Genomic DNA, 14505 nt, shown 5'->3' with positions numbered 1-14505 from the left:
GATGAGTTGGACCGCAGAGTGAAGGAAAAGCAACCAACAAGTGCAAAGCTGTCATCAAGGCAAAGGGTGGCTACTTTGAAGAATCTGAAATATAAAATATATTATGATTTGTTTAACACTTTTTTGGTTACTACATGATTCCATATGTGTTATTTCATAGGTTTGATGTCTTCACTATTATTCTACAATGTCGAAAATAGTAAAAATCAAGAAAAACCCTTGAATGAGTAGGTGTTTCCAAACTTTAACTGGTACTGTACATTCAGTAGTTCAACTCATTTAGCCTGTATGTTTGCAAGTCAAAGACATTGAGATGTGACATTGCACCCCAACACAGCCTTTTCAAATCAAATCCCTGTTAAAACAAAATGTATGATGCACTCTGACTTCAAGAAAACATCAACCAATACAACAGTTGGGGTTACAGGAAGACTATAATTAGCAATACATTTACTGGCATGAGAGGTTTGAGTGTGAGAGAGGGAAGGAGAGAAAGGGAAGGAGAAAGAGGGAAGGAACAGTGACATTGGTATAGTGAGAGCACATTCTACACTGTAGTATCAAATTAAATTTAGTCTTGAATTCTTCTTTCACACAAGGTTCTATTGTTATGAAGTAGGCCTACTTTTGTGCCAACCAATCTTCTCATTTGTCTAGACTTGTTCAGCGACGTACATGTTTCTTCTGTTCTGTTCTTTCCATAAGAAGTACATCCACCCATTTCATAACAAGTAGGCCTTTTCTCAGATTCAGTATGCTGCAAACAACATGGCAGGAAAAATCCTATTTTGGGAGTGTGGGATAAAGCAATTGATAAAACGCAGCCTAGAATTGCTTAATCTTTTAGCCATATTGGGCTTTCTGGTGGCAGTTGAGAGGACTTATGCCTTGTTTTTGATTCCATCCTGGAGGCAGTGTTGACTGTGTCACCAAACAGATAGACTGTACCTGGGCATGGTGAGGCCCACCGCCCCAGCAACACATGGGCCTACACTCACACACTGAGACCACAGGTGTCATTCATGCCTATTCCTACAATATATTAGATAGTAACACTGTTAGAAAAAGAGGAACACACTGGCCCCTAAAAATATATAGATATATATTTTTTTATAAAAACATGTAGGCCTACATCCACAAGATACAATATCTATCACCACAAGTTGATATTAAAATTTGCCATAGCATAGAACAATTTGAAACAAAGCCAACCAAACCAAATAATGGTTGAATTCAGAGAACAAGCCTGTCCATCGGGACATGATTTAAACCAGGTATTCCCAAACTGGGAACTTGTGTATGTATTAGATCAGTAAGGAAGCCAGGATGAGGAGGAAGGGGGTTAACCTGTATGTGTATTAGATCAGTAAGGAAGCCAGGGAGAGGATGATGGGGGTTAACCTGTATGTGTATTAGATCAGTAAGGAAGCCAGGGAGAGGATGATGGGGGTTAACCTGTATGTGTATTAGATCAGTAAGGAAGCCAGGAGGAGGAGGAAGGGGGTTAACCTGTATGTGTATTAGATCAGTAAGGAAGCCAGGAGGAGGAGGAAGGGGGTTAACCTGTATGTGTATTAGATCAGTAAGGAAGTCAGGGAGAGGAGGAAGGGGGTTAACCTGTGTAAGCTATAAGGGTCCACAGACCCCCCTGTAGACGGTGAGTTCTGGAGATCTGTGTGTGACTGTGGACCAGTGTGTTGGTCTCCAAGTGCTGCTTCCCTTTACAGTCGTCACCTGAGGCAGACCACATGACGGATGGACGGCAGACAAGGAGGAAAAGCAAACAAACAAAACACAAACAAATGAATGAATGAAAAATTATGAAAAAATGAAATGCAATAAACATCAACGCAACTCAGAAGAAAAAAATGTATATCACTTAACAAATAAGAAGTCAAATAAATGTTCCAAATAATGTATGAAACGTAAAAGCATTCAAATAAAATGAATAGAATAAAAAGGAAAGTTTTATATCTTCCTAAGTCAGAGGGTGGTTTAACATTCCAGATTTGGAATTGTATCAACTCGCTACCCAAGGTTTTTACTTGTGACATATAGTTAAATACACTTACTAGGAAAGTCAATTAAGAACAAATTCTTATTTACAATGACGGCTGTCATGTCTCTGACTGATTAAATTATATGACAGGCTATTTTATCAAATCGATTACCTAACGTTTGATTGATTACGTGATTGAATTAAACCATGGAACAATTAACTCGTTAAGAACCTGGGGCACCACGGAGGAGTGTTTCTAGAGCTGCTGTCTTCCGAATAAACTCTTCAAGATCTGAAGATCTTTTATATCAATAGCAGTCAATTATTAATCATCACCTTATTCAGTCTCTTCTGAACGTCATACAATTATTGGTTATCTGCACAAACCCTAGCTAACAAGTCGAATCAGCAATACAAAAATTGGCTTAATTATTTATTTACTAAATACCTAAATAATCACACAGAAATATACACAGGATGGATCATACATCGATTACTAATCATGTCATAAAAGAAAGAGTCCCGAGCGGACGAAACCAATATGATGGCTGGTTACACAAAGAAATGGGGTTGGGTTTGAATGAAAGTTTAACAGCTTTGAATAAATCAAACCATGAAAGACAGTAAAAAAAAAGAAGGAGAGATGGATAAGGTGGGAAGGGAAGTAGTATAACGGGGGAATTCAGTGAGGTAAAATTTGCAGATAGAAATACAATGAATAGAGCTGATATGATGCCCAATTCTGCACCATATCTGTTCTACATAATGCATTTCTACATGAACATTTTGTAAAGTTGCGCCCCTCTGAATAGACCCCAGTAGTAAGCATCTCGTATATCTTTGCCTGAGTGGCTCCTGGCCCTAGTGCCCAGCCACAGAACGTTCTGGAAGAGCAGTGTAGTGTCACCAGGGACACTATGGGGGCCAGGGCTCGTCTGCTGTAGTGGACACACGTGTTAGAGACTGACACCAGGACACCTAGACAGAGAAAGGACAGCAGGTTAGTTAACTTAGCCGGACGTATAAAAGATGGAGAAATGGGTCCTTCTCCTAAGTAGAAACCCACATAGCGTTAGCACTAACAAGCGAACAGAAACAGAGAAACACACAAGAAATAACTGGTTGACTGATCATTTTAACTTATTTTGGGCATTCTGGGCTTTTAAAGTGGTCTTCTATCGAGACTCAGAGATTTTATAAATTAAGGAAACAGTGCGATATGCACAGGTTTCTAAACCATCAAACAGAAATAACCTCCTGTTTACCTTTTTCTTAGGACAGGAACACTGGGTCGTGTTCATTAGGGAATGCAACAGAAAGCGTTTTGCAATAGAAAATGAAAATGAGCATCCAGGTTGTCCCTCCATGTTTCAGTCTGTTTTCTTCCGTTTGGTGCCTAATGAACACAACCCTGTTTCACTCCCCAGTCAGTTGTGTGCACACTAGGTAAGGTTCTCACCTGTCTTGCTCCTCTGACTCTTGACCGTGCAGTATAAACTGGAGGATGAAGCTGATGATGATGAGGAGATGTTGCAGCAGCAGAGGCAGCCTGAGACGAGGAAGAGAAGGTGGCAGCAGCTGCTGCAGCAGAGGCAGCCTGAGACGAGGAAGAGGAGGAGTATGTGGTGAGAGCTTCTTTCCTCTCAGAGTGTATGGAACAGTCTTTACAGATGCAACCGTTGGCGACCATGCCGTGGCTGTGCGGCCCAGTGTTGACGCCGCCGTTTGCACCCGTTGAGCTGTGGTCCGTCCTTGAACTCCTCCCTGGGGGAAACACACACACAAGAGGAACATTTTTAAGTACAACTCTGACTAGAAAACCATTTCTTCATATATTTCTCATCAGTCCAATTATATGGTCTCAAAATATCATTATTTTTTCCACATCAGAGCTAGCCTTAAAGCAAGCCTGTGTTTACTTCCTGGAAAAGTGCTGTGATCAAACAATAGACAAGCGTCCCCAAACAGATCCACAGATGATGCCATCTCTAATGCACTCCACACAGCCCTTTCCCACCTGGACAAAAGGAACACTTATGTGAGAATGCTATTCATTGACTACAGCTCAGCGTTCAACACCATAGTACCCTCAAAGATCATCACTAAGCTAAGGATCCTGGGACTAAACACCTCCCTCTGCAACTGGATCCTGGACTTCCTGACGGGCTGCCCCCAGGTGGTGAGGGTAGGTAGTAACACATCTGCCACGCTGACCCTCAACACTGGAGCTCCCCAGTGGTGCGTGCTCAGTCCCCTCCTGTACTCCCTGTTCACCCATGACTGCATGGCCAGGCACGACACCAACACCATCATTAAGTTTGCAGATGACACAACAGTGGCAGGCCGGATCACTGACAACGACGAGACAGCCTATAGGGAGGAGGTCAGAGACCTGGCCGGGTGGTGCCAGAATAACAACCTATCCCTCAACGTGATCAAGACTAAGGAGATGATTGTGGACTATAGGAAAAGGAGAACCGAGCAGGCCCCCATTCTCATCGATGAGGCTGTCGTGGAGCAGGTTGAGAGCTTCAAGTTCCCTGGTGTCCTCATCAACAACAAACTAGAATGGTCCAAACATACCAAGAAAGTCATGAAGAGGGCACGACAAAGCCTATTCCCCCACAGGAAACTAAAAAGATTTGGCATGGGTCCTGAGATCCTCAAAAGGTTCTACAGCTGCAACATCGAGAGCATCCTGACTGGTTCCATCACTGCCTGGTATGGCAACTGCTCGGCCTCTGACCGCAAGGCACTACAGAGGGTAGTGTGTACAGCCCAGTACATCACTGGGGCTAAGCTGCCTGCCATCCAGGACCTCTACACCAGGCGGTGTCAGAGGAAGGCCCTATAAATTGTCAAAGCCCCCAGTCACCCCGGTCATAGACTGTTCTCTCTACTACCGCATGGCAAGCGGTACCGGAGTGCCAAGTCTAGGACAAAAAGGCTTCTCAACAGTTTGGCAGTTTTTACCCCCAAGCCATAAGACTCCTGAACAGGTAATCAAATGGCTACTCGGACTATTTGCATTGTGTGCCCCCCCAACCCCTCTTTTTACGTACAGGTCTGGGACAAGAAAGAGTTAATGTATCCTCTCTATGAAACGTAACCCTTCCTCTGATCGTATGACTCATGCCCTGCCCTTTCCTCTTGGACTGACCCCAGTAGCCATCTGTGGTAGTAGTGGTGGTGGATCGCTGGCAGAGGCTGGACTGGTCCAGGATGGAGGAGAGCAGGGAGGCATCGCTGGCAGTGGTGCAGCCCGTAGAGGGAGTGTTGGAAGTGGAGAAGGAGAGGGTCTTGCGTGGCGTCTGGTTCAGGGACAGGGACTGGTTCAGGGACCGGGACCGGGACTGGTTCAGGGACTGGGAGCTGGAGGCAGACTGCTGCTGCTGCTTTCTGCTCCTCACCATCCTGAGAGATAGGAGAGAGATTGGTAGAGATTATAGAAGTCAGTGTGTGCATGTCTCTGTGTGTACCTGCCTCCAGCTGTCTCTGTGTGTATCTGCCTCCAGCTGTCTCTGTGTGTACCTGCCTCCAGCTGACTCTGTGTGTATCTGCCTCCAGCTGTCTCTGTGTGTACCTGCCTCCAGCTGCCTCTGTGTGTATCTGCCTCCAGCTGTCTCTGTGTGTACCTGCCTCCAGCTGCCTCTGTGTGTATATGTTTAATGTTAATATAAGGCTAATGTTTCTAACTTTTGTGTCTGCATGAGTGCGTTTGTGTGTGTGTCCATTGACTCCCTTCCCCTGTGTAGTCTGACCATGACTCTCTCTGACTGGACCCTGTGTAGTCTGACCATGACTCTCTCTGACTGGACCCTGTGTAGTCTGACCATGACTCTCTCTGACTGGACCCTGTGTAGTCTTACCGTGACTCTCTCTGACTGGACCCTGTGTAGTCTGACCATGACTCTCTCTGACTGGACCCTGTGTAGTCTGACCATGACTCTCTCTGACTGGACCCTGTGTAGTCTGACCATGACTCTTTCTGACTGGACCCTGTGTAGTCTTACCGTGACTCTCTCTGACTGGACCCTGTGTAGTCTGACCATGACTCTCTCTGACTGGACCCTGTGTAGTCTGACCATGACTCTCTCTGACTGGACCCTGTGTAGTCTGACCGTGACTCTCTCTGACCGGACCCTGTGTAGTCTGACCGTGACTCTCTCTGACTGGACCCTGTGTAGCCTGACCATGACTCTCTCTGACTGGACCCTGTGTAGTCTGACCATGACTCTCTCTGACTGGACCCTGTGTAGTCTGACCGTGACTCTCTCTGACTGGACCCTGTGTAGTCTGACCGTGACTCTCTCTGACTGGACCCTGTGTAGTCTGACCATGACTCTCTCTGACTGGACCCTGTGTAGTCTGACCATGACTCTCTCTGACTGGACCCTGTGTAGTCTGACCATGACTCTCTCTGACTGGACCCTGTGTAGTCTGACCATGACTCTTTCTGACTGGACCCTGTGTAGTCTTACCGTGACTCTCTCTGACTGGACCCTGTGTAGTCTGACCATGACTCTCTCTGACTGGACCCTGTGTAGTCTGACCATGACTCTCTCTGACTGGACCCTGTGTAGTCTTACCGTGACTCTCTGACTGGACCCTGTGTAGTCTGGCCATGACTCTGTCCGACTGGACACTCCGCTGCTGTGGTTCTGGGAGGAAAAGTCAGCCAGGCTGTCGTTGCCATAGAGACCACCAGTGGTCTGCAGACGCAGGCTCCGCCGCGACATCCTGGGCGAGTTGAACACGGGAGCGATCTGATGCACCTTCTCAAACTCTAGGGCCACAGTCGAGTAGCTGGAGCTAAGGACAGAAGGAAAGAGAGAGAGAGAAGAAAGAGAGCAGGAGAAAGAGATGAGAGGAAGAGAGGAGATGACAAGAGAGTGGGATAGTGAGATGGCAAAGAGAGAAAAGAGTGGACAGGGGAAGAGATACAGTGTGGTATGGCAAGAGAGACAGAGCAAGGGAGAAGAAATTAGATGGCAAGAAAGAGAGGGAGAGAGATAGAAACAGAGGGGGAGGGGGAAGGGAGAGAGAAAGAGAGGTGTGGTGAAATTAGGTACTGTATGACTCACAGTGCCTGAGCTTCTTATCATTTGCTGTAAGACAGAGGCCTTGGACTGAATCAGATCAGCACTTCTGTGGTTTCAGCTTACCTCAACATGAAATCAACAACCCTCCCCCTCTGAGTCAGTCAGGGCCAGTATTCATAACAGTTAACTTATTCATTATCGCCTAAAAGGCTAAACTGATCCCAGATCAGCACTTCTACTCTAAGAGCTTAATTAATGCAGGCCCAGGGCTTAGTTAGCATAAGATGATTAATACGGACAATCCCAACTTCCTCCCATCCATTGACTGTATCTTAGTCACACATATAAACTAGAGAGAGACACTTTGTTTTGTAAATAACAGCAACACAGCATTGGGACAGCTGTAGCAGCTCAGTAGGGAGAGAATGTTACCATAGGAACTGTTCCTGGAGCTGAACACTGGGCTCAGGAAATGACTCACCTAATAAACACGAGGAAAACATACAAATGGAGAAAGAACGAGGTCAGCGTGTGAAAGAGGAGAGTCATTTAGATATATAATGGAATGGATAAGGACACTGTATACCAGTCCTGTGTGGCTTAGTTGGTAGAACATGGTGCTTGCAACACCAGGGTTGTGGGTTCATATCCCATGAGGGACCAGTATGAAAATATATGGACCTTTTGGATAAGATCATGTAAATATAAAATAATATACCAGTTTAAGCCAGTAAGATGTGAATTGGAGACGGAATGTGAATATAGAATTGGACACTACTGCTGCGGAAGCTAGAAACTCTCTCTCTCTCTCATACCAGACCACACCCCCTGGCTGAGGATGTAGGCAGGGCCAAGACCAGTGCCAACATTCCATCATAGAACACATCTAAACCATTATTGGCTCTTAGAAACAGACTCTTTCAGAGAGTATACTTGAGTCTTGTCTATTGCTTGTGCTTGTGCACACACACACACAAAGGTACTAACAATCGTGATTTGATGTTAAACACACAGCAGTAGGGTAATGTTCTCCTACAGTAGGTTGGGTCTCCTCTCCTTTGTATGTCAGCCATCTAAATCCCCCTGACAGACAAGCAGGGCAGTTGAGGAGGAGAAAATCATCTTAGCTGACTGACTGTGATCAAGAACTTCCCTTCCTGTAATGGAGATGGGAGGCGGGAACAAAATGTAAGCACAAACACATGGTCTCATTTAATGTTGCAACCACCACAGTTAGAGTCCATAACACAAAATTCTGAACATCAACATGTGGCAGCCATTTAAAACAATGCAACACAGAAGGAAGAACTGGGGGTGGGTCCCACACACAGCCAGGCTGTTCTCAGATGCCACTCCTTCTCTAAAGGTCTCCAACATATAAACAGGGGCTCTGGCTGTAGAGGCCTCCTCCATCAGTCAATCCCCAGGCCTGTGTGTGTTGTGTCCTCCTGGCCCTAAGACCTCAGGATTACACCATCCCATCCAGAGCCAAGTATGGGCTTTGCTTTCCTCCTCCTGCCTGCGGCTCCACCTGGCTCTCCTACACACACCAACACATCTCAATGTGACTGTGTGCTCTTCCACAGAGTGCGGGTGCTCTTCCACAGAGTGCGGGTGCTCTTCCACAGAGTGTGTGTGCTCTTCCACAGAGTGTGTGTGCTCTTCCACAGAGTGTGTGTGCTCTTCCACAGAGTGTGTGTGCTCTTCCACAGAGTGTGTGTGCTCTTCCACAGAGTGTGTGTGCTCTTCCACAGAGTGTGTGCTCTTCTAGGGAGCGTGTGTGCTCTTCCAGAGAGTGTGTGTGCTCTTCCAGAGAGTGTGTGTGCCAGCTACAGATCATGCTAGAGGCCACACCAGGTTGGATGGGATATTAGCAGAGTTGTCTATGTTGTTACCTCACACACAATGTTAAAAGACTAGAGCAGTCAAAAATTAGATTTACTTGTGTTTTATATACTGTATATGAGGTTGGAATAATACTGTGAAATTGTGAAAATTATAATAATGCCATTTTAGTGTTGGAGCTGTCTGAAAAGACTGCCTGAAATTTCAGCCTGTTTTGGTGGGATGGAGTTTTGGCATGCCTGATGACATCATCTGGCAGCACGTTTGTTAATATACCAATAAGAAAGAGAGTTCTAAACCTCTCTTCCAATAACAGCTAGTTTTCAGTTTTCACCTCCCCACTCAGACCACTCCCAGACAGTCCTAGCAAAATGAATTGCTTGAGAAATTGCTCTTTGTTTATTTCTGACCATTTTAATTGAAAACAATCACAGTAAGATATTTATTTGTTACCCAGAAATTATTTATTATTGAGATGAAAACAGCTGCATTGGACCTTTAAGAGTACTCTGTGTGCCCCTGTTCCCCACTCCATGTTATGTGGACTGTCTCCTGTCTAACCCCAACATCCTAATACCCTGGCTAGGGGCGGTGTCTCCTGTCTACCCCCCAACATCTAATACCCTGGCTAGGGGCGGTGTCTCCTGTCTACCCCCCAACATCCTAATACCCTGGCTATGGGCGGTGTCTCCTGTCTACCCCCAACATCTAATACCCTGGCTAGGGGCGGTGTCTCCTGTCTACCCCCCAACATCCTAATACCCTGGCTAGGTGCGGTGTCTCCTGTCTACCCCCCAACATCCTAATACCCTGGCTAGGGGCGGTGTCTCCTGTCTACCCCCCAACATCTAATACCCTGGCTAGGGGCGGTGTCTCCTGTCTACCCCCCAACATCTAATACCCTGGCTAGGGGCGGTGTCTCCTGTCTACCCCCCAACATCTAATACCCTGGCTAGGGGCGGTGTCTCCTGTCTACCCCCCAACATCCTAATACCCTGGCTAGGGGCGGTGTCTCCTGTCTACCCCCCAACATCCTAATACCCTGGCTAGGGACGGTGTCTGCTGTCTACCCCCCAACATCCTAATACCCTGGCTAGGGGCGGTGTCTCCTGTCTACCCCCCAACATCCTAATACCCTGGCTAGGGGCAGTGTCTCCTGTCTACCCCCAACATCTAATACCCTGGCTAGGGACGGTGTCTCCTGTTTACCCCCCAACATCCTAATACCCTGGCTAGGGGCGGTGTCTCCTGTCTACCCCCCAACATCCTAATACCCTGGCTAGGTGCGGTGTCTCCTGTCTACCCCCCAACATCCTAATACCCTGGCTAGGGGCGGTGTCTCCTGTCTACCCCCCAACATCTAATACCCTGGCTAGGGGCAGTGTCTCCTGTCTAACCCCAATATCCTAATACCCTGGCTAGGGGCGGTGTCAGGAATGTAGAGTGCAGCTTTACCCACACAGGGGCACACTGTGACCGTCTGCAGTGCCAAGGTCCCTCTGCCCCCCTGTAGGGAACACATGCTCCCTGGAGGGCACTGCTAGGGTGAGAGAGAGCACTGAGAAGTCAGGGGGGAATGAAGAGTACAAACGGACTGTTTTTAACTGTTTAGGTTCAGCATATCACAGGTGTGCTGTGCAAAGACAACTTGTAGTCTCAGGGCAGGGAAAGGTACTGTACTTCACAGTGGGCTGAGTGTGTTGTGATGGGATCAATAATCAATGATGTCAGACTGAATTTACTACCTGGAACCATGCTTATATCTTCACTGACTGTAAACATCCAAAGGCACCCAGAAGAACCCATGATTGCATGGCAGCTCACAGAGCTCAGAAGAGAATAACACAGCACTGCCTACAGACGTAGGATCTTAATTAGAGCCAGTTTGCTATTACAGGAAAATAAGCACTGCCTCAATATTAAGCACTACATGCTTCTCTCTCTCACACCGTCCTCCATGTGTGTGTGGAGGCTGCTGCAGCAGGAGTTAGCCAAGTGCAGAGTTAATAAGGCAGCTTTCACCAGACCCTGCACTATACTACCCTTCAGAACAATCACACCAGACCCTGCACTATACTACCCTTCAGAACAATCACACCAGACCCTGCACTATACTACCCTCCAGAACAATCACACCAGACCCTGCACTATACTACCCTCCAGAACAATCACACCAGACCCTGCACTATACTACCCTCCAGAACAATCACACCAGACCCTACACTATACTACCCTCCAGAACAATCACACCAGACCCTGCACTATACTACCCTCCAGAACAATCACACCAGACCCTGCACTATACTACCCTCCAGAACAATCACACCAGACCCTGCACTATACTACCCTCCAGAACAATCACACCAGACCCTGCACTATACTACCCTCCAGAACAATCCCACCAGACCCTGCACTATACTACCCTCCAGAACAATCACACCAGACCCTCCACTATACTACCCTCCAGAACAATCACACCAGACCCTGCACTATACTACCCTCCAGAACAATCCCACCAGACCCTGCACTATACTACCCTCCAGAACAATCACACCAGACCCTCCACTATACTACCCTCCAGAACAATCACACCAGACCCTGCACTATACTACCCTCCAGAACAATCACACCAGACCCTGCACTATACTACCCTCCAGAACAGGTATTCCCAAACTGGGATACGGGGTACACGCAATTCCAGAAGAAATGCCAGAAAAATGCCGTCAGGGGTACGCCAAATAAAAATGTGATTCACATTTTTTTTTATATATAAAAAAACATAAACAATTTAATCTTCACATTTTCAAACAGTACATTTATATTTTCCAACAGGGCTATACATTTGAGTTTTTTTTCCTCGCCTGAGTAGCCTCGTTTCACTGCCAAAAATAAAACTAAACCGTCTAGTGTTCAGCGAAAGAAAAGCATAATGTAAAATGCAGGTAGCCTAGTCAAATAATTAACAACATTACTCTCTCGCGGGAAACCGCCACACTTGCGCAGACATTTAGAAACGAAACATGACAATTTGAAAAATAAGCCACGGGAGTTTTTTGAGTGAGAATTAAGACGACTTTCGAGTAGTAAGACGTGTATAAAAGCAACAGATACCATTAATAAGAAGGGGCTAGAAGCGTCTTATATGGTGAGCTACCGAGTGGCTAGGACAAGCAAGCCCCAGACTATTGTAGAGGACTTAATTATTTCTGCTGCCGTGAAAATGGCTGGGACAATGCTGGGGGAAAAGGCCAAAAAAACTGTACAGACAATGCCTTCATCAAACAACACTGTTTCACGACGCATCAGTGACATTGCAGGAGATGTTTTGAAACAATTACTGCTTCGCATACAAGCCAGTGAATTATATGCGTTACAGCTGGATGAGTCAAAAAACGTGGCGGGTCTGGCACAGCTCCTGGTATATGTCCATTACGTTTATGGGGGGTCAATTAAGGAAGACATCCTCTTCTGCAAACCACTGGAAACCAGGACAACAGGAGAGGATATTTTTTAAGTACTGGACAGCTTTGTGACATCAAATGGACTTTGGTGGTCAAGATGTGTTGGTATCTGTACTGATGGCGCAAAAGCCATGACAGGGAGACATAGTGGAGTGGTGACGCACGTGCAAGCAGTTGCTCCCGACGCCACTAAGGTACACTGCAGCATCCACCGAGAGGCTCTTGCTGCCAAGGGAATGCCTGACAGCTTCAAAGACGTTTTGGACACTACAGTGAAAATGGTTAACTTTGTTAAAGCAAGGCCCCTGAACTCTTGTGTATCTTCTGCGTTATGCAATGATATGGGCAGCGACCATGTAATGCTTTTACAACATACAGAAGTGCGCTGGTTATCGACACCTATGTGAGAGTGGATTCTCGTTGTGGAAAAATATTGAAGACTGAGACTCTCTCCAATACAACCCAACATTGCATAGTTACAGTTGAAGTCAGAAGTTTACATACACTTAAGTTGGAGTCATTAAAACTCGTTTTTTAACCACTCCACAAATTTCTTGTTGACAAACTATAGTTTTGGCAAGTCGGTTAGGACATCTACTTTGTGCATGACACAAGTAATTTTTCCAACAATTGTTTACAGACAGATTATTTCATTGTATCACAATTCCAGTGGGTCAGAAGTTTACATACACAAAGCTGACTGTGCCTTTAAACAGCTTGGAAAATTCCAGAAAATTATGTCATGGCTTTAGAATATTCTGACAGGCTAATTGACAAAATTTGAGTCAATTGGAGGTGTACCTGTGGATGTATTTCAAGGCCTACCTTCAAACGCACTGCCTCTTTGCTTGACATCATGGGAAACTCAAAAGAAATCAGCCAAGACCTCAGAAAATAAATTACAGACCTCCAATAGTCTGGTTCCTTGGAAGCAATTTCCAAACGCCTGAAGGTACCACGTTCATCTGTACAAACAATTGTACGCAAGTATAAACACCATGGGACCACACAGCCGTCATACCACTCAGGAAAGACACGTGTTCTGTCTCCTAGAGGTGTATTTACTTTGGTGCGAAAAGTGCACATCAATCCCAGAACAACAGCAAAGGACCTTGTGAAGATGCTGGAGGAAACATGTACAAAAGTATTTATATTTACAGTAAAACAAGTCCTATATTGACATAACCTGAAAGGCCACTCAGCAAGGAAGAAGCCACTGCTCCAAAATCGCCATAAAAAAGCCAGACTACGGTTTGCAACTGCACATGGGGACAAAGATCGTACTTTTTGGAGAAATGTCCTCTGGTCTGATGAAACAAAATAGAAATGTTTGGTCATAATGACAATCATTATGTTTGGAGGAAAAAAGGGGAGGCTTGCAAGCCGAAGATTACCATCCCAACCGTGAAGCAGTGGGGTGGCATTATCATGTTGTGGGTGTGCTTTGCTGCAGGAGGGACTGGTGCACTTCCCAAAATAAATGGCATCATGAGGGAGGAAAATTATGTGGATATATTGAAGCAACATCTCAAGACATCAGTCAGGAAGTTAAAGCTTGGTCGCAAATGGGTCTTCCAAATGGACAATGACCCCAAGCATACTTCCAAAGTTGTGGCAAAATGGCTTAAGGACAACAAACTCAAGGTATTGGAGTGGCCATCACAAAGCCCTGACCTCAATCCTATAGAAAATGTGTGGGCAGAACTGAAAAAGGGTGTGCGAGCAAGGAGGCCTACAAACCTGACTCAGTTACACCAGCTCTGTCAGGAGGAATGGGCCAAAATTCACCCAACTTATTGTTCGAAGCTTGTGGATGGCTACCTGAAATGTTTGACCCAAGTTAAACAGTTTAAAGGCAATGCTACCAAATACTAATATAGTGTATGTAAACTTCTGACCCACTGGGAATGTGATGAAAGAAATAAAAGCTGAAATAAATAATTCTCTCTACTATTATTCTGACATTTCACATTGTTAAAATAAAGTGGTGAACCTAACTGACCTAAAACATGGAATTTGTACTAGGATTAAATGCCAGGAATTGTGAAAAATTGAGTTTAAATGTATTTGGCTAAGGTGTATGTAAACTTCTGACTTCAACTGAATGTGCATCTTTTCAAGCACACCCTTCTCATTAACCTGTGGTGAGTTATTCACC

At 45.7% G+C, this 14505-nt stretch overlaps 1 protein-coding gene across 2 annotated transcripts; it reads right to left on the bottom strand.

Moving 5' to 3' along the window:
* Positions 1 to 415: 415 nt before the first annotated feature.
* LOC115171759 (putative protein TPRXL) lies at positions 416 to 7028 on the bottom strand. 2 transcript variants are annotated; one of them, XM_029728882.1, is made up of 4 exons: positions 6589 to 7028; positions 5304 to 5413; positions 3459 to 3763; positions 416 to 2977 (listed from the first exon to the last, which is right to left on the bottom strand). In XM_029728882.1, exons 1-4 carry the CDS (start codon positions 6693 to 6695, stop codon positions 2915 to 2917), a joined length of 585 nt encoding a protein of 194 aa, XP_029584742.1. In that variant the 5' UTR covers positions 6696 to 7028; the 3' UTR covers positions 416 to 2914. The 2 variants fall into 2 exon arrangements, with proteins under 2 accessions (XP_029584742.1, XP_029584741.1); XM_029728881.1 differs by having other exon boundaries at positions 5160 to 5413; positions 6589 to 7026.
* Positions 7029 to 14505: the final 7477 nt, after the last annotated feature.

Source organism: Salmo trutta, chromosome 32, assembly GCF_901001165.1.
Source record: "Salmo trutta chromosome 32, fSalTru1.1, whole genome shotgun sequence".
Lineage (NCBI taxonomy): Eukaryota > Metazoa > Chordata > Actinopteri > Salmoniformes > Salmonidae > Salmo > Salmo trutta.
This window is presented reverse-complemented; position numbering and strand designations above follow the sequence as displayed.